This window comes from Crinia signifera, chromosome 8 (assembly GCF_055691185.1).
Source record: "Crinia signifera chromosome 8, ASM5569118v1, whole genome shotgun sequence".
NCBI lineage: Eukaryota > Metazoa > Chordata > Amphibia > Anura > Myobatrachidae > Crinia > Crinia signifera.
In genome coordinates, this window is record NC_139224.1 from 95,145,801 (window position 1) to 95,167,509 (window position 21,709).

The window sequence follows — 21,709 nt, forward strand, 5'->3', positions numbered from 1 at the left end:
CCAACCCTAACTCCGTTGCCTCCACCTGGAGTCGATGGGCAAATGCAGGGCTAGTCTTCACCTGGGCCCGTCTCGGCTGAAGGGCAAATTAGGTCCGCCCCACTCCGCTACAGGCAGGTCTTAAGAATGGACAATTCATCCGCCGAGGCCAGGAGAGAACAAGGGTAAAGCTAACTGAACCAACTGGTGAGGACAACCCAGCCCTAAGGGCGGATGGGAGGAACGCCCCGTGACTAGGAAACTTCTGAGGTAATACGTTTACCAGTGAATGTAACAATACACATGAGTTGACACAATAAGAAAAGAATACTAGTGTACCCAGGGGGGTACAGGTGTAACAATACACAACGATGACACAATACCAGAATAATGAGTGTGGACCCCACGGGGTAATACCGTGGGATTCAGGTGTAACAATACACTAAGAAGGTGACACAAAATATATAAATGCACAGTGATCTCAGAGCAAGAAGGTAAGGGAGAAATCCCAACTTATCTGAGAACAGTGACTGCTGCAGGCAAGGCAGGTACCACCAGGATAATAGCCAGGAGGCGGATAGATATGCTGGATGCTGCAGCTGGAAATCCACCGACAGGCAGGAGCAGGACAAGACAGCCAGGAACCGGGAACACTCAGAACGCAAGGTCAGAACTATAACCGGCGTCTGAGTGTCCCGGTGAAAAGGTTTAAATAGAGAGCCAGCCAATGGTGAGCAGCTGCGGCTGATCACCTGGGCGGGCGGCTGAGCCGGAGTCTTCCCCTTCCGCCCGGTTGCCTGACGTCCCCCGTCGCCTAGGCAACCAGTGCGGCTGTGGGGGAAGAGACTGAGGAGGCGGACCTGGACACAGGGCGGCGTCTGCCGGATGTCGCGGCCTGATGATGCGGCCGCGTCCAGTGACGCGAGGGCGTCCCGGCTGCCTAGCAATAGCCGGGACGTGCTGAAGGGAACCCGCTGGGCTAGCGCCGGCACGACCCGCGCGAGCCCTGACATAATATCTGCAGTGAATTTTTGAATTTTTATAGTTCCCTCTATTCTATGGAGCCTTCAGATGCTGTTGAAAGTGATCATTTTCTTGCAGCATCTAAATTACCTACATTGACACAGGAGGAAAGGGAAATGTTAGACCGCCCTGTTATGGAGGGAGAGGTTCTTGACACCATTAAATCTTTGCCTAACGGTATGAGTCCAGAACCAGATGGCTTTGGTGCAGAATTTTATAAATTGCTAAAAACAGAAGCTGCACCCATTTTAACATCACTCTATAATGATCTAACAACGACTGGAGATATGCCTCTTAGATTTAATGAGACGGGGATCATAGTTCTATTAAAACCCGGCAAAAATCCCACTCTGGTAGGTTCATATCGCCCAATATCCCTCTTGAAACAAGATTTTAAAATACTGACCAAATTGATGGCTAATCGTTTACAACAATGCCTACCTCGTCTGATCTTGCCTGCCCAGTTGGGCTTTGTGAAGGGTAGACAATCGATGCTGGGCGTCCAGGCAGCTATTGCTGCAATTATGTACACACGCCTTCACAGACTCCAAGACAATATATTGATCAATCTAGATGCTGAGAAGGCCTTTGATAAAATTGCTTGGTCCCATCTCCACAATGTGCTGACCTGGCAACTTTTTGGGGGACCATTCGATAGGCTTAATCAAATGATGTACAATACCCCAACTGCCCAAGTGATGGTCAATGTTATTGCCTCCTCCTCTTTCTGCCTTGAGCGTGGCACAAGACAGGGTTGTCCTCTCTCTCCTTTACTCTTTAATTTAGCGCTTGAACCACTTATTCCTTATATCCTGTCCTCCCCTAATCTCTCTGGTATAAAATTGGGCAATAGGGAACTATGCATTGTTGCCTTTGCAGACAACATGCTTCTTTTCCTGTCTGAACCGAAACACTGTCCCTTTTCTCATAAAAGTTATCACACGCTTCTCTTCCTTTGCCGGCTTCTATATTAATTTTCATAAATCAGAGGCTTTAGCCGTGTATGGTCAGGCGAGATTAGACTGGTCTACTCCATTCCCCTTCAAATGGGCCCCCACCTTCATCACATATCTAGGCATAGCTTTACCACCCCACCCCTCATAAACAAATATGCATATAACATCACTCCAGCTGTTCCTTAGATCCAATCCGATCTCAATCTATGGCAGAAATTACCTCTCAATTTACTAGGTAGATGTAACTTATTTAAATTGGCCAGCTTCCCAAAATTGCTCTATTTATTACAAATGACTCCCATTTTACTTTCTAAATCAGATCTATCCTCACTTCGGGAGTTATACAACAGAGCGTACGCCACCGTTTACGGACGTCTCTCGTCCGTCTTCCCATCGACTTCTTGCGGCTATCTGAGCGTTCGTCACCGCGTCACCGTGCACGGACGGGTCTCTATTGTTTATTAAATTCATAGCAGATCAGAAAGTGGTACAGTTCTGTATTTTGGGTACTATACAAAGATTGTGTGCAAAATAGTGGCCATGGGCTTAAAACTTTGCTGAAACATCCTTTGTAGCTGTTAGATGTGGTTTATGTATTTGTATCATAAATACAAAACATATGTTTGTAGTAGAGTGAACACGTTGACACATGTCGACTTGTGTAGATTGAGTGTGCTACTGTGTAAAGTATATGAAAACACGTAGTGAATGTGTATAAATGTTTAACAAATACCTACCTTAGCATAAATAAGCAGGTCTTAAAAATATTCTTACCTTAAATTAAACAAACCTTTAAATGTAGAGAAGTATAGAAAGATAAGCTTCCAATGTGTTTGAGTGCTGTGTGTGGCTTGCAGGTAGTGAAATAATGGTTTGGACTTAATAGACTGCAGCATTGCTTATTACATTCAGGTGTATGTGTTTGACTAGTAATCAGCGTTAATTAGCAGACCCAGGCGTCCGCTCTCATGCGGTATCTGTAGGGGTGGTCTGAGGTGGCGGTTGGCGGACGCCTGTTTTGTGTCCGAAATGATCGGTGCTTTCGCCGATCGAGCGGTAGTAGCACCGTTCATTTTTGGTGCACACCCCCGTGTACGCCCATGTTTACGCCCATTTTCCCTCATTATTTCGGCTGCTCCCCTCAACACGCCCCTATGCCGCTCACAATGACCGTACTCTCGCGTACAGGTTTTTTCGCACGGAAAGACCCGTCCGTGAGCGTTGTGGAGTGGTCGCGCCTGCGCATTGGAGATGGTATGCATGCGCAGATAAAAAAAAAACCCGGAACGTACGCGTACGGCCCAGCCGCACGAACCAGAATAAGGCCCTTCATTCCATTCTAACCAAATTTATTTGGAATTCTAAGAAGCCCAGGATTAGCCAACGAGGTGGAGTCAATTTACCCAATATATAACAATACAAACTAGCTTGTATTATCCACTTTGCGGTGGACTGGGTCAATAACTCTGCTGTTTTTACTGATGCTGCTTTAGACTCACAATTATGTGCCCCTCTTTCTCTTAGCTTTTTTTTACACGTACGTCCCTCTCAATTAAATCTACCCCGATTTGATAATCGTCTATTGTCCTCTACTATATATGCTTGGAGACGTGCTAGAAAATCACTCCGTTTACAACACTTTAACTCCCTATCCCTTCTGTTGGTGGGGAACCTAGAATTCCTCTTTATTTGTACTCTATTTTATTTTTGTTATTTATTCAATGTTATGCCAAGTTTTGTCTCCCTGTACTGTTCCTTTGTACGGCGCTGCAAAACACTTGTGGCGCTTTATAAATAAAATGATAATAATATTAATAATAATAATAATTCCAGAATGGCAAAGTTGGGCCACCTTTTACGGCGTGGCGGTCTTTAGTAATCCTATGTCTACGACACTTACTCAACACTTCTAATGTCCCACCTACATTTGATGAGGCTATACAATGATTTCATCTCACACCTAGCCACGCCTTTCCTTATCTTTCTGCCACCCACTATTTGCAATCAATTTTGTCTAAGTTATGACCACAGGATATGAGGAATCCTCTGGATTATGTTATTCGGTACTTGTTTCCTAGCACGGCCACAATCGCGGGCATCGGGTGTAATTTTTAGTGGTCTGCAACGCGACCGACGCGATGCCCCCGATTTCCCATTGAAATGCATTGAAAAAAGTCAAAATCGCGTCGGTCGCATCGCATGCGGCTAAAAAAGGCTTAAATGGTCCCGACGCGATGCCCCCGATTTCCCATAGGGAACAATGTGAAATACCTCAATTTACCCAAATCATCATAGGGAACAATGATAAATGGCCCAGAAACCCCCCAAAACACCCCTGAACAGTGAAATGGCCCCCAAAAATTAGTTAACACCACCCCACGATCAACGTGAACCCAAAACGTGGCGTGCGCAGCGAACCCGCGAGGGGCGGCGGTACGCGTCCTCCGACCTTTTCATACCCCCACTATCCACGTCGGCGTGGAGTTGAGAATAGATTAGTGTGGCGAGCGCAGCGAGCCACCGAGCCCGAAGCGTGGTGAGCGGACGCGGATACCTTCACAGGTAAACGCGTCCCTTCGCGGCCTTCACAGGTATCGCTGCGCTCGCCACGCTTCGGGCTCGGTGGCTCGCTGCGCTCGCCACACTATTCTATTCTCAACTCCACGGCGACGTGGATAGTGGGGGTATGAAAATGTCGGAGGACGCGTACCGCCGCCCCTCGCGGGCTCACTGCGCTCGCCACGCTTCGGGTTCACGTTGATCGTGGGGTGGTGTTAACTAATTTTGGAAACCATTTCACTGTTCAGGGGTGTTTTGGGGGGTTTGTGGGCTATTTACCATTGTTCCCTATGATGATTTGGGTAAATTGAGGCATTTCACATTGTTCCCTATGGGAAATCGGGGGGCATCGCGTCGGTCGCATCGCATGCGATTTTTTTACCTGCGATGCCCAAGATCATGAAGACCCAACCAGCCAGCAGGGTAATGCCACAGCCGGGGGACATTTATTATATAAGGTCCCGCGGCCAAAGCATTATACCCGTGACTGGTCAGCATGGGCAGGGGTCCTGGGGAAGTGGGGACCCCCCAATGAAAGGGTTCCCCCCCTCCAGGACTTACCAGCCCATGCTGAAAGTCCGGGACTGTCCCCGATGCCCCTGGGCGGTGGGCATCGGGCTGATGCAAAGTGTAAAAAAAAAGAAAAAAACTATTGTCTTCTACTGTAGAACTATGAGTCCCAACAAGCCTACCCTGCATGCTGGGACTTGGAGAACCACAAGTCCCAGCATGCGGGGCATTAAAGGGCCCACTGGCACTCGTAGTTCTACAGTACAAAAATAGTTAAATAAAACACACTGACACCCAGAAAAATAAAAGTTTAATACATACATAACACACACATACTGATACTTACCTACCTTGAGCCTGTAGGTCGGTCCCTGGGTCCGGGGCTCCAGGGCAGAAGAGTCCGGTTCCGGGGCCTTGATCCTGGTTCCGGGGCTGGTCCGGGGTCCTGATCAGAGAAAGTCGGCTCCTGATTGGCCGCTAGGCTGCCAATAGAATCATTCTGAGGAGAGGCGCGGAAGATGAAACATCTCTGCGCCTCTCCAGTCCGTGAGCGGGTACCAGCCGGGAGCAGCGCGTCTGCCGGAGAAGATGCCGAGGTCGTCGCCGGGGACCAGGTGAGTAGGATTTCCTTCCTCAGGTACCCCTTTTGGACTACTTCGGATCCTAGACCCCGGAGACATCAGCCCTGGAGCCCAGGACCCCGGACCAGCCCCGGAACCAGGACCAAGGCCCCGGAACCGGACTCTTCTGCCCTGGAGCCCCGGACCCAGGATCCAGGGACCGACCTATGGGCTCAAGGTAGGTAAGTATCAGTATGTGTGTGTTATGTATGTATTAAACTTTTATTTTTCTGGGTGTCAGTGTGTTTTATTTAACTATTTTTTGTACTGTAGAACTACGAGTGCCAGCGGGCCCTTTAATGCCCCGCATGCTGGGACTTGTGGTTCTCCAAGTCCCAGCATGCGGGGTAGGATTGCTGGGACTCATAGTTCTACAGTAGAAGACAATAGTTTTTTTTTTCTTTTTTTTACACTTTGCATCAGCCCGATGCCCACCGCCCAGGGGCATCGGGGACAGCCCGGACTTTCAGCATTGGCTGGTAAGTCCTGGAGGGGGGGGACCCCTTCATTGGTGTGGTCCCCACTTCCCCAGGACCCCTGCCCATGCTGACCAGCCACGGGGATAATGCTTTGGCCGCGGGACCTTATATAATAAGTGTCCCCCGGCTGTGGCATTACCCTGCTGGCTGGTTGGGTCTGGTGCTGGTTCTTGAAATGCGGGGGACCCCTAGTCATTTTGTCCCCCGTATTTCGGGAACCAGTGCCGGACCTTGAGCCTGGTGCTGGTTTCATTAAATCAAGGGGACCCCTATTTGTCGGGGACCATGATTTTATGTCACCAGCACCGGGTCAATGAGCCCGGGGCTGGTTATGCTCTGGCAGGGGACCCCGCGCTGTTTTTTTTTATTTTAACTGTTTAACCTTTTTTTTCCACCAGAACCCTGCACAGATCTCAATGATCTGTGCAGGGTTCTGGCTAATTCGCCCATCAGAACCTGGTCTGATTTTTGGGCGAATTTTAGACACATTTATACAAATCGCATACCATTAAATATGCGCTTTGCATACTTTTAGATGTGAAAACATCTGGATGCGATGTGCTGCGAAAAACAGCCATCGCATTTCCAGAATGTCAAATTTGTTGGCCAAAATCGCACTTTTTTCACATTTTCGCAGCTCATCAAATATGCGAAAATTGAAAAACATGCGATTTCGGCCGTTTTTGCAAAAAAAATCGCAAAAAAAAAAAACGCATCCAATAGAATGTCACCCTCTATCTCTACTATATATACGCCCGCATCCGCCCAGAATTAGACCCGGACACTGACCTCCCAGTGCTCACTAAATGGGCCTCCCAATCCTCCTCTGTAGACCCTGAAGCTATCTTGAATACATTTTTAATAAACCTTGAACTCATCCCAGATAGTTCCTATCAGGAAATGCACTATAACATTTTTCATAGAGCCTACTTTTCCCCTAAACGCTGTTATTTGTTGGGCACGTCGGAGAGGTCAGACTGCTCTCAATGTCACGCACCAGAAGCCAACCTTTTTCATTGTCTCTGGCAGTGCCCACGCATTCACACCTTCTGGCAAACACTACACAATTACACTACATCTGCTCTACGATTATCATTTCAATGCACTGACTCCTGGTCGCTGACCAACCCAATATCCCAAAATATGATAAAAAGCTTGTTATACTTATTTTGGCAGTAGGTAAGAAAACCATCCTACAACAATGGATACAGACCTCAACTCCTTCTTTAGATATGGCGACCACACAACTTATTTTTTTTATTCACTATGGACTGGCTACAGTCCTCACTACATAAAGAGTTACTAACTCCAAAACTATTTAACTGCTGGGATAAATTTATCCAGACCCTACCTTCTCGTACTAAGCTGGCGATTTGGTGCTGCTTTCCAAATACATCATGGTACTCCCTTCAACTCTTACAAAATACCCTGCCTATTGCTATCTGATTGGGTTTCCCGATAACAACTAGATTCTATCTCTTATCTTATCCCTTTCTCCTCCCCCACTTTTTTCTTTTTTTTCCCTTTCACTCCATGAAATTGCTGATTGGCTGGATCTGTCCGTGGATGGGCCAGGGGTCCGGGTTGGTCGTTGGGCAAGTATTTTGTTATACTGTTTCATACTTTATCTGTCTGTATTCGACCAATTTGTTTTTCCTTTCTATTTCCATCTTATTGTGCCTTTGTTGTAGGATATACAAAGCAAGGTACCGAATCCCCTCAGGTAGCCGGCACACACACGTCACTGCAGCCTTCTCACAGAAATAGTTGCTTTATTTGACCTAGAGGTCAAATAAAGCAACTATTTCTGTGAGAAGGCTGCAGTGACGTGTGTGTGCCGGCTACCTGAGGGGATTCGGTACCTTGCTTTATATATATATATATATATATATATATATATATATATATATATATATACATATACATTTTCCAAGTATTCCGCACTCTATTCCAAATCCATATTTGAGGGGGTGCTCCTACTGATGATCGAACATCAAGGTATAGAGAAGATGAAAAGGGCACTCACCAATTTTGTAAAATATCAGAAGGTATTTATTTGCATCAGACAAAATGACGTATCGACGTGACATTACGTTTCGGTCTAAGGTAGACCATCATCAGGATGAGGTACAGCATTACAAACAGCAGTTACAGATGAGCAGCCTGGCATCTACCCTCCAGAGAGGATACTTGTATCTGCAGCAGCATGGACATAGACAAACCTGGAAACATTGGAAATCAGTGACACTGGGCCCTAATTGAGTGAGCACTGCAGCACTAAACAAAAGCGCACAGCACAGAGCACAGATCCCAACCACCCTCTTCCCTCTCCTATAATGGAGTGAAGATGGCGGGGCGCGCGTGCGTCTCATATAGAATCCAGATCCCGCGAGAATCCAAAAGCGCAATGATGATGTTTTGCCTCGTGTTCAGTCCGGAATAAGGCGGGAACTCCTGAGTCAGCTCGGATCCCACCTCGGATGCGATGTTCGGGTGGGTTCGGATCTCAAAGATCCGGACCCGCTCATCTCTAATAATTATTATTATTATTATTATTATTATTATTATTATTATTAACAAATTCTTCACAGTCATCTCCAAGTCCACAGTGAGTGCACAGTATTCTGCAGAGTTGTTTCCAAGTCCTCGGTGAGCACAGTATTGCTGTGTTGTCTTAAAGTCACAGTACTCATGTTCTTGTTTTTAAAGTCACAGTCTTCAGATCCTCAGTGTCAAAGTCACTGTATTCCTTTCCTCAGCAATAAAGTCAGTCTGCAGTTCCTCATTGTCAAAACCATAGTCTACTTTATCATCTCAAGTATTTATATTGTGTTACTCACTTTCTTTCAAGCATTCATCAGTACCGTCATTTACTTTGTGAAAATAAACTTTCTTCACCTTACCCACTTGCTTTCATGAACTCTTTCCATTTGCTATTCAGCTAACCATCTAAGTCACTCCTGGGTCCACCAATCCCCCAGTCTTGACATATAGATTGCTGTGCAATGTACGAGACAGGGGAGACATTGGGTTACATATGGCTGAGTGCACAGTTTCTAGGCAGCTATTTGCAGCGCCATCTTGATCATGCTACTCACAGCAGCAGAGGGGCTCAGGATCCTAGGCTGGAGGGTGGATCCTAGGCTGGATGGGGGAGGGGCATCCTAGGCTGGATGGATCCTAGGCTGTATGGGGGAGGGTCATTGTGTCAGGGCCCTGGCTGGAGCTGCATCTGGGGGGGGGGAGCCAGGATGCAGGGGGGGGCAGACCGGCCAATAATTAGTCAATTTCCACCTTAGTATTAAAATCGCAGTCAAAAGATAATAAATTAAATAAAAATTAAGGATTAAAGAAATGTGTTCTAGGAAAGAGAGCAAATTAAGTTAAGTTATTATTTTTGCTAATGTATACACAGACTAATACACACTTCAAGACCTCTATTCAGACTAGAGATGTGCAGGTCCGGATTTACTCGGATTTACCCGGAAGTCAATACGGGATCTTATTGGCTATCCAGCTGTCACATGTTTTGGAGCACAAACATGTGACAACATATAGCCAATAAGATCCCGTTTTGACTTCAGGGTAGATCCGAGTAAATCCGGACCTGCCCATCTCTAATTCAGACGTTCTCTCAAAATGTTGCACTGAAGGTGAAGTAAATGTAATATGTGCAGAGAGAGTTATGGGACTTGCACATGTAGCGATGTGTGTAGATTAGCATTCTGAGCGATGCTAGATCACTCAGATCGCTCAGAACACAGCGCTGCACAATGATCTGTCAGGGCCAGTGTTTTCTGGTGAAAACGTCCTGACATTGAACCAGATTCAAAACCAAGATCCAAGGGTTGGGTTTGCCAAAACCAACATAATTTGAAAACGGAAACAAAACATTAAGGATGGGTTTGGCAAAACCAATAAATTGTGTGTGTGTGTGTGTGTGTGTGTGTGCCAGCTATTGTTTTAGTAATTGAGTTTATAATTTATGTAGTTATTTTTGCAATTTAGGAAAAATAAATATTTTAAATTTTTAATATTCAATTGCTACATTGGCTTGCAACATTCATTATATTAAATGTTCTTCTTTTTAGAAACTGGCACCAGTTGTGGTTCACCGCCATTAGTAGAATTTGGAGACATCATAAGTAAAAGAGAAGAAAGTTATACATCAGGTTCCAAAATCATATATAAATGTGCAAATTTGTATGTACTTGATGGAGAAAAAGAAATTCAGTGTCAGAATGGAGCTTGGGGAAATGCACCAGTTTGTCTAAGTAAGTCATTAGTTTTTAGTTAATTCAACTTCCATATACTGTACAGTACCAACACATTTCACATGATGTAATTGGTTTACTAATTATGTTAATTAATATAAGATATATATAATATTTATGTCTTAGTGGTATAATTATGTATACATTTTCTCTAGTTCTCTTTAATGTTATTACTCTGCATGTTGTGTGACTTTTAATGCATGCAAACTCATTCTTTGGATCTTTACATATAGGGCGGTATTCAATGAGCCTGATTCGCCAGGTTTTTATGGCGAATTTGTGCTGTTTGGCGAATTTTTGACTAAAACGGTGAATCACCCTATTCAATGACCAGATGGCAAATACATTTGAAGGTTTTTTTCGCCATGATTCACCGAGTAGCAATCGCTATCTTTTTATGGTGAAGTGGAATGTGAACTTTTAAAATAAAGTGTTTTGTTTTTTACATTTGGTGTAAAAAAATCAGGAATTTTATTCTGAGGAGGGGCATGCTATTTTTATTCATGTGCTGTAAGCACATGAATATATATTTCATTTAAAAAAAATATATATATAATTTTTTTACACAGCAGCCAGCAGGGGGCGCCGGAGCCGAGCCGCTCATTAGATATTCATATATTCACTGCACCCGATCGTTACGTCTTTATGTCTTCATAAAATTTGGATACTTTCCTTAGCCCTTTGAGTGCCGCCTGTTTCTTGGGATCAGCCCCTGCTGGGACCCCCTGAGATCTACCTTCTACCAATTTGAGGAAGGCACCTGGGTGTTTGCCCCTTGTGGATGAGAGTGCCGACCAACTCCCCTGCTCTATATATATATACAGTATGTTACGTTTTTCATCCTTGCTGGCGGGTCGCCAGAACGTACGCGCTGGCGACCCGCCAGCAGCCTCGCCAGCGAGGAGACTGAGACGCACGTGCGTCTCACGCGCACGCGCGTCTCAGTCTCCGTCGCTAGCGCGACGGAAACCCTGTCCGTCTCCGCCTCAGGGAGACGGACAGGGTTAGGGGGGGTTAGGGGGGGTGCGGGCAGGCGGCGGGGACCCCGGGTTACCGCCGGCAAGCCGGCGGGGACCCGGGGCAACGGATGGAAGCGCCGTCGGAAGGGGACGCGCGCGCCGCTCGTGCGCGCGCGTCCCCTTCTCACCATCGCCATGGCGCTGGCGGGGGATGGCGGCTGGCGACGCCAGCGCCATCCCCTGCAAAGATGGGACCTGACCCATCTGTAGATATATACAGTCCCAGTAAACCGGCACTCACGGGGTAAACCAATGTTTATGTCTGTTACCTTGCTCAGATGCCTTCTCAGAGCGATACTCAGGTCCAAGCCGAGCAGCATATACATACGGAGAAAAGGAGCGGCACTCGGAGACTTGTAATCAACGTGAAGAATCTGTGGTTTATTAAAGCGACGTTTCGGGGCTCGCACCCCTTCCTCAAGCCACACACAAGTGATACAAATGAAAACAGTGCATACATATATACTTACAAAACGCGGCAAACAACCTTCAACTCCTCCCTCCCGGCGTCTCCTCCGGCCTCCTTCTCCATCCACGTCTTCCGGGGACGCTCATTCCATTTCCAGGAAGTGCGTCACCCGGATGTGACGTGCCGGGAGTCTCCGGCCGTGGTGCGCCCAGTCAGGACAGCGTCCTGTTGCCATGGGGACGCGGCTGTATACAAAAAACATCTCATAACAAACCAACACTTATATATACATGAAAAAATAATCTTATACCATAAAACCTTGCTTACTTAAAAAAAATCTGTGTTACATCTATATTTAACACCACGTCTATGACGCAGAGTTACATAGTGGCTGGCAATAATACTTGCCCCCCACACAGTGTTGTGATTTGTGTCCGACAAGTGCACATGATACTTGTTTTTTTTTTTTAAAAAACAAGACTAAAAGTAGTTTTGATTGACGTGATGTGCTCCTAAAACCCCCCCTTCCCTGGGGAACACATATATGGAACTTTCTTACTATACATGTATATAATTAGGTATCATAAATGTTCTGCTGTCTGTGTCTTATATACTACACCTCAGCATGTAATTTAAACTGACACCGTATTCTACACAAAGACATTTACCAAAGAACATATTCACATACAGGCTAAAACTACTTTTAGTCTTGGGTTTTAAAAAAAAAACAAGTATCATGTGCACTTGTCGGACACAAATCACAACACTGTGTGGGGGGCAAGTATTATTGCCAGCCACTATGTAACTCTGCGTCATAGACGTGGTCTTAAATATAGATGTAACACAGATTTTTTAAGTAAGCAAGGTTTTATGGTATAAGATTAGTTTTTAATGTATATATAAGTGTTGGTTTGTTATGAGATGTTTTTTGTATACAGCCGCGTCCCCATGGCAACATGACGCTGTCCTGACTGGGCGCACCACGGCCGGAGACTCCCGGCACGTCACATCCGGGTGACGCACTTCCTGGAAACGGAATGAGCGTCCCCAGAAGACGTGGATGGAGACGGAGTCCGGAGGAGACGCCGGGAGGGAGGAGTTGAAGGTTGTTTGCCGCGTTTTGTAAGTATATATGTATGCACTGTTTTCATTTCTATCACTTGTGTGTGACTTGAGGAAGGTGTGCGAGCCCCGAAACGTCGCTTTAATAAACCACAGATTCTTCACGTTGATTACAAGTCTCCGAGTGCCGCTCCTTTTCTCCGTATATATATATATATATATATATAAATTGGAGGAAGCAGCTTATCCAACACTGCGTGGAGGCAGAGCAATCACACACGGTTCGAGTATTTCACTATGGTGTACTAGCCTAGGGGGCAGTGCAGTGCACGCAACCAAGGTAAATAAACAAGAGAGCAATGTATGTGTGTATATATATCTCTTATATATTTGGCTACATCTGTCAAAGTGTGTCTGGAGCTGTAACGCTGGGTTGTGGACTTCCATCTTAATTAATGATTGTCATCACCTGTTTTAAACAGGGTAATTGATAAGAAAGGTGTTTAAGCACAGGTGATGGTAATCCATAAATTAAGAAGAAAGTCCAGAAACAGAGCAATGTGTCCCTCCTGGAGAGGGTCATGTTGGGAGGTATGCACCTCCCTCCCTCCCCCCCCCCCCATTCACGGCATCCCCACGATTAAATGGCACATGCAAAACACTGATATGGTCGACAATGAAAAAGGTTGACCAGATTTATTTTTCACTTTTTCAATGTTTTCATATTCATTCTCATGTGTCAACATGGACACCAATGAAGTGCCACACTTATGTCAACATTTACATGTGTTGACCTTTCTGTGTTGATTTTTTCTTGTGGCAATTTGCGGCACCCCCCGCGACCCCCCTCCCGCGATTTGCAGCACACCCTCCACAATTCGCGGCACCCCCGGTGACTCCCGCGATTCGCGGACCCACCCCGTGACACCCCCCCTCCTGCGATTCACGGCACCCCGCGACCCCCCCTCCCACGATTCGCGCCAACCCCCCGGGCCCCCCCTCCCACGGTTCACTGTGCCCCCCACGACCCCCCCTTCCGCGATTCCCCACCCCTGACCCCCCCTCCTATCATTGCGGCAACCCCCCGCCCCCGCGACCCACCCTCCCGCGATTCACTGCAACCCCCCGCGCCCCCTCCCACAATTCGCGGCGACCCCCCCTCCCGCAATTCACGGCATCCACCCACGACCCCTCCTCCCGTGATTCGCGGACACCCCTCACCTCCTCCCTCCCCCCCCACCCCCGCGCGCGATTCACGGCAACCCCAGGATTAAATGGCACATGCAAAACACTGGCACGGCTATGGTCGACAATGAAAAAGGTTGACATGAGTTTTTGAAGATTTATTTTTCTTTTTTTTTAATGTTTTCATATTCATTCTCATGTGTCGACATGGACACCGATGAAGTGCCACACTTATGTCAACATTTACATGTGTTGACCTTTCTGTGTTGATTTTTTCTTGTGGCGATTCGCGGCACCCCCCGCGACCCCCCTCCCGCAATTTGCAGCACACCCCCCGCAATTCGCGGCACCCCGGTGACTCCCGCGATTCGCGGCCCCACCCCGTGACACCCCCCCCTGCGATTGCGGCACCCCGCGACCCCCCCTCCTGTCATTGTGGCAACCCCCCGCGACCCACCCTCCCGCGATTCACTGCAACCCCCCGCGCCCCCCTCCCACAATTCGCGGTACCCACCCCCCCCTCCCGCAATTCACGGCATCCACCCACGGCAGCACCCCTAAGCCCCTCTTTAGTCCCCCGTATACTCACACACCCCTATCACTACCCAGCTTCCTGCTGTCCTGAACCGTAACTTCCACCACTGGGGAGTCGCTGATGCAGTTTTGCCCACATGCCCCTATCATGCCTCATAGCCCAGCCTCCTGCTCTCATGCACCCGAACTCCCACCCAGTAGGAGCAGACACTGACTAAGGGCCACCATCCTGTACTCCTGTACTGCCACACTGGACCGTCACCCACTGGCAGAAGCTGCATAGTATCTCCCACCCTCCTCTTTAGTCCCCCTTATGCCCACACACCCCTATCACTACCCAGCCTCCTGTTTTCCTGTGTCGTGACCTCCGCCAGTGGGGAGCCGCTGACTCAGAAACACCATACTATACTATTGCACACACACACCTAAACAACACGCAAACACAGCCCCCCCCCCACACCCACAAATGTCACTGTACCATCCACACTATCAATGTACATCTTACTCTGTAACCGCTTTTTAACTAAACAAAACAATACACACCCCCTTCCACATCATATGCTCTCTATTTAACACATTTCACCTATAACTCAAGTTGCAATACCGGCCATCTTTCATACAATTCTAACCATCATATGCAAATGTTCACAAATTATGGGGGCGCAGCCCCTTACGACGGTGTGAAGAGCGCCCGTAGGGCGCGATGAATCACCTAGTATATATATATATATATATATATGTGGCTAAGAGCCGGCACTCAAACCAATCAAGGGGGTGATAATCTGCCTTTGGGTGCCTTCCGCAAAGTTGAGGTAGTAGGCGAAAAAGCAGCGTCACTCCAAAGGGCTTCAATCAAGAGAATTTATTATAACATGTGGTCGACACGTCCAGGTCGACGTTTCAATGCAACAGCATTTTTATCAAGACAGTGTGTGACCAGATACATATACAGGTAAATGGGGAAAAAACAGGGGTACATATACTCACAGAGCCACTGATGCGTCCGCCCGGCAGCCGAGTGTGTCCAGACTCCCCCCACGTAGTGGGCGGTCGCCCTGACACTGACGTCATCATGACCGCGCCCGTTGCTAGGAAACGCTCGGGACGCTAGATGCCGTCCCCGGCTACCGGACAGACCCTGCATGGAAATGAAACAATAAATATATAGCGAAACCACAGCAAGTCAAGTGATACTCAGAATGGCATGTATGGCAGACATAAGAAGCACATATAAATAGTTTGCATGGTGGGCGCAACGACCAGATGGATGTGCAGTAGTTCAATTACTCATAGGAAAACGTTCCAATTCAAACGTTCGTTGAGGCCGTGCGGTCTAATGGTGTTCAATTTATGAATCCATTTGGATTCTAACTTGAGTAGAATACCGTCCCGGTCACCCCCACGTTTAAGGGGGGGTACGTGGTCTATGAGAATGAACCGCATCTCACTGATGGAGTGGCCAGATTCTAGCCAGTGTCTGGCTACTGGCTGGTCTGCCGATTTAGAACGCAATGCAATGTTGATGGCTGAGCGATGCATGGTCATTCGCTCACGAATGGTGCGGACAGTCTTGCCAATATAGTGCATCTTGCACGGACAATACAATAAGTAGATCACATGTGTTGTTAAGCAGGTTAACACATGTTTAATATTGATGATGGATGAATCGGTGGGGTGTTTAAAGTTGTGGCATACAACTAAGTTTCTGCAAGTGGTGCAGTTTAAGCACCGGTAACATCCAGGGGGGGGGTTTAAAAAGAAGAAGAAGAAGAAGATGGTGTTGGCTGGGTGTCAAAACCGGTAATGTCAGTGTGGACTACTTGGTCCTTTATATTTCGCCCTCGCGTATAGCAAGCCATGGGTCTTATGTTTTTAAAACAGGGTAATGTTTTATCAGTCTTTACAATTGGCCACAATGCCCGTGTAGCTCTCTGAACTACCGGACTGGATGTGGAATATTCCTGTTTCCAAGGGATGATGTCACTGTTCGTTTTCTGTTTAGGGATGAGTAGGGCTTCTCTGGGGGTGGCCAATACTTCTGCTTGAAGTTGTTTAAGTTGTTTCAAATCGTATCCTCTAGCTGCAAATCGGGCGACCACTTGGTTAGTGCTGTTTACAGCTGCTGCCTTGGTGCTGGATATCCGTGCTACTCGAAGTAATTGGGATTTTGGGAGTCCCCTTTTGAGGGGTTTCGGGTGATGACTCGAAGACAGGAGCAGGGTGTTTCGATCCGTGGGTTTGGAGAAGACAGCTGTGGATATCTGATGGTCCAGGATCGAAACCTGGACATCAAGATAGTGGATACTTTCCTTCTGGATAGACATTGTATATTTGATAGGGGAATTGCCGGAATTTATGGCCATAATATGCTGTTCCAGGAGATGAATGGGGCCCGTCCACAAGCAGAACAAATCGTCTATAAATCGGACATACAGCAAAATATGTTCTTTCAGATCCGGATGATCGAGGAAGCTTGACTTTTCCTCCGCAAACATAAAGATGTTTGCGAAGCTTGGTGCCACCGGACTCCCCATTGCACACCCACTGGTCTGCAAAAAGTATGCCCCATTGTAGAGAAAATAGTTGCGATTCAGTGTCAATGTTAACAGGCGCAAAAACAATGAATGGTCCATTTCAGAGACTTGGTTGTGTTGAATGAATTCGGCAACAGCCTCCACCCCTGCTTGCTGGGGGATGGAGGTGTAGAGGCTGCTCACGTCGAGGGTGACGAGGACTGTAGAATCAGGGATTGTCGATAGATTCTGTAACCGGGTCAGAAATGCGGTAGTGTCTTTGATGAAAGTCGGTTGTTTTTGTATGTAAGGTTGAAGTATGAGGTCCAAGTACTTAGAGACCGGTTGATAAAGGGAATATATATATATATAGGAAGTCCGTGGATGGTGCGGCACTCAGCGTGGTATTGCAAATAAACGTACCAACAACAGTGGCTTAAAGACAACGTTTCAGTTGTATTTATCACAACTTTTTTCAAGTCATAAAGTCAAAAAGTTGTGATAAATACAACTGAAATGTTGTCTTTAAGCCACTGTTGTTGGTACGTTTATTTGCAATACCGCGCTGAGTGCCGCACCATCCATGGACTTCCATTTACATTTCTGTGCTGGCACCAGCCCAAGTTTCCACACTTATTGGGAGTGCCGGACCTTCGGAGACTATATATATCCTGATGACGATGTGAAATCAATACATCGAAAACGTTTGATCACTAACTGCAGTGTCTTGTCTTCATTGCCTCCGGGTGCCGCCAACTTGCATCTGTATATATATATATATATATATATATATATATATATATATATAGTCCAGCACGGCTCTGGCACTCACTGCTTAATGAAGTTTTAGCTGCTCCGGTGCCTTCCCACAGCTACACTGGTATCATACACAGACAGCCGAATACAATGGCGAATAGCTAGCTTGTCTGATTTATTTATCTGAGTGCCGCCGCTGGGGACTAGCTCACTATGGTGTATTGTGTTCCAGTGAAGAGAAAACTATCTATTTTTTTTAGAGTACACTACACTAATTGACACTCAGTACTGACAGACAGTGACACACACAGTCTCTTATATTGACTGACACAGCCTGCCTGTGTACTTACACTACACTTAATGACACAGCCTCTGCCCTCTGTGCACTACATACTATGGACACACTGACTCACACAGCCTGCCTGTACACTACACTACACTGACACAGCCTGTCTGACACAACCCGAAACATACACTGTACACTACTACTGATGCTGAATATATATATATATATATATATATATATATATATATATATATATATATATAGCAATGGAGACGGTGGCACTCGAGGGACTTGTAGAAAGAAATGTACAGACAACCAAGTGTCAAGCAACGTTTCGGTCTATTTATTTGACCTTTTTCAAGCTCACAAACAATACATACAGTGTTCTTACCTATATAGCCTCTCACCATCTAACATGTGCTGGCACCTGCCTCTCTCCATCTGCCTGGGTCTGTATGACGTCACCAATGGGCGACTCACCCCCTTCGGCGTGTCACAGGCTGTCCGGGGAGTTGCTAGGCAACCCTACACGAATCTAATAAGTGCAATAAACAGTGCAGAAAAAGTTAAAAAAACATGTGCACACAACATGGACATATAGACTGGCATGAAATATATACAGTAATGCATGAAACTTGTACAATATCAGTACAAATAAGTGACATACATTCAAAGCAGAAATGCAATACAGTAGTAACGTATAACAGCATAGGCACGGCGGCCAAGAGATAGTGCTGTCACCGGGATAATGTACATGACCAGCGGCATTGATATATCAAATAATACAACGAAAACAGCTATGGCACGGCAGCCAAAAAATGGTACTGTAACCCGGTCAGAAGAGCAGAGATCAGCAGTATTTACAAAAAACAGTGGAAACTGCACGATTCATTCAACCCAGCCGGGTGAACCATGTTCAGTTTCTGGATCCACCAAACTTCTCGCTGTAGTAACCTTTTGTCCCGTCCCCTCCACGGGGGTTTTTTATAACATACCTTAGGACAGTTACAATAAAATCCTCACAAAATATCATAACTGTTATGTCTGTTTCTCTTTCCATGTATATCACCACTAGGGGCATCAGGCACCTGTGGACTTATCTCTCTGTCTCCAGACTCTGAGGTATCAGGTGCCTGATGATTGGAGGCAATCTGCTCAATTGGACACCTGTGAGCGGTCTATTTAGTCCTCCCCAGACCAGCACTCAGGGCTGGTCATTGTTCTATGCTCCTGTTGTGGAAAGGAGTGTTTCCCTATCTGCCTTGTATCCTGTGCCTCGTGTATTGTGCCTCAGCCTCAGCCTTTTACAGCCATTACCTTGTGTCCTGTGCCTTGTATCCTGTGCCTTGTGTATTGTGCCTCAGCCTCAGCCTACTACAGCCGTTGCCTCGTATCCTGTGCCTCGTGTATTGTGCCTCAGCCTTCTACAGCCGTTGCCTCGTGTCCCGTGCCACGTGTCTTGTGCCTCAGCCTCCTACAGCCATTGCCTTGTGTCCTGTGCCTCGTGTATTGTACCTCAGCTTCCTACAGCCTGTGCCTCGTGCCTCGTGTCCTGTGTCTCATGTCTTGTGCCTCGTGCCTCAGCATAAGCCTCAGCCAACTGCTGGACCGCCTGCATCTGTAACCAGTACCTCTGTGTTTATTCTGCTATCCAGCCACTTCGTATTTTGTTTCATAAAGTTTGTTCCTGTTTTCTGCATCAGTTCCTGTGTTCTTCGGTTTTTCAATAAAACACCCCGCATTCCCCTGCATCAGTTTGTTCGTTGGTTTTGTTTTTCCTGGAGCACCAAGGGTTAACCTAACAGTAACCAAGGAATCATCACTGAAAAAGAATCTACTTTCCTTCACATTGACTACCCTCGGGTGCCGACCTTCTACCCAAAGTTTATAAGAACATTCACAAACCACCGGGTAGACCCATCGTTTCTGGGATGGGTGGCCTCCTTGAACCAGTCAGCAAATTTCTTGACAAATACCTTAGACATCATGTATACAGCCTACCCTCATACTTACAGGATACAGCAGATATATTACGCAAAATTGATGGGATTTCTCTTGCACCCAGTGGCGCCGGAACGGGGGGGGGGGGGGGGGGCGAGGGGGCAGCTTGCCCCCCCCAAATTACTGAGGCGCTAAAGCAGGGCTCGACAAACCCCGGTCGCCAGGTCGCCACGGCGACCAGAATTTCCTGTCTGGCGATCAGATCCTGTGTGGTCTGCCGCTGTGTGTCAGGAGAGATAGGACGCAAGACAGTGTCCCAGCTCCTGCCTAAGGGAGTCACAACGCTGCGGATATCAGTGTGACCCTTGTCGAAGCATATCTCGGAGATCCAGCCCCGTCCCCCCGCGCGTGCCATAGCGGAGACACTGGAGCCTACTGAGTGTGAGTGGCATTCTACTACGTTATTAGTAGCTGGAAGCTGCTGGTGTCAGCGCGACTCCAGGCACCGTCCTGCAGCCCTGCTCTGTTCTCGTCACGGGCAGTTGGTGAGACAGCACCCTTCTAAATGTAAGTGCGGTGGCTCCCCTGCCCCTAGCTCTGTAAACCTGGAGTAAGCAGTGGCCTCAGTAATGGGAAGCTGCGGCTCTTGTCGGCCAAACTTCCAACCACCCTCCCGCAGTGCTTTGGTCATCCTCCCCCATCGACCCCCTCAGAGCGGCAGTTTTCTAGGGAACCCTGCACAATAATGTAATTAATACTGGATGTGGTGGCCTGTCATTTTATGTATAGAACTATAAATCTGGTGTTCAGTCAAAAAATAAATGATTATGCAGAGAAGACCTATATATGGTGCATTTCTAAAATAATGTAAGTTTAGAAATAAACTCGCCCCCTGAAAATGTTGCACACTGACTATATATATATATACTAGGTGATTCATCGCGCCCTACGGGCGCTCTTCACACCGTCGTAAGGGGCTACGCCCCCTTAATTTGTGAACGTTTGTATATGAGAAATATGGTTAGAATTGTATGAAAGATGCCCTGTATTGCAACTTAGGTGTCCGCGAATCGCGGGAGGGGGGGTCGCGGAGGGTGCCGCGAATTGCAGGAGGGGGGGTCGCGGGGGGTGCCGCGAATTGCAGGAGGGGGGGTTGTGGGGGGGTGGATGCTGCGAATCGCGGGAGGGGGAGGGATTGCAGAGAATCGCGGGAGGGGGGGCGCGGGGTGGGTTGCCGCAAATCGCTGGAGGGGGGTAGCGGGGGTTGCGGCGAATCATGGTAGGGGGGGTCGCGGGGGTGTGCCGTGAATCACGGGAGGGGGGGGGTCACGGGGTGGGGTGCCGAGAATCGCGGGGGTGTGTGTGCCGTGAATCACGGGAGTGGGGGTTGCGGGGGGGGGGGGTTGACGCGAATCGCCACAAGAAAAAATCAACACAGAAAGGTCAACACATGTAAATGTTGACATAAGTGTGGCACTTCATTGGTGTCCATGTCGACACATGAGAATGAATATGAAAACATTCAAAAAATGAAAAAAAAAACTTCAAAAACTCATGTCAACCTTTTTCATTGTCGACCATAGCCATGTCAGTGTTTTCCATGT

General features: G+C 47.2%; 1 protein-coding gene across 2 annotated transcripts in view; it reads left to right on the top strand.

The window, feature by feature from the left end:
* CFH (complement factor H) overlaps window positions 1–21,709 on the top strand; it is a 401,411-nt gene that overhangs the window by 246,512 nt on the left and 133,190 nt on the right. For both annotated transcript variants that reach the window (XM_083156807.1, XM_083156808.1), the window contains exon 17: window positions 10,218–10,400. In XM_083156807.1, the coding sequence (XP_083012933.1) occupies window positions 10,218–10,400 (183 nt within the window). The remainder of the gene's footprint in view (window positions 1–10,217; window positions 10,401–21,709) is intronic.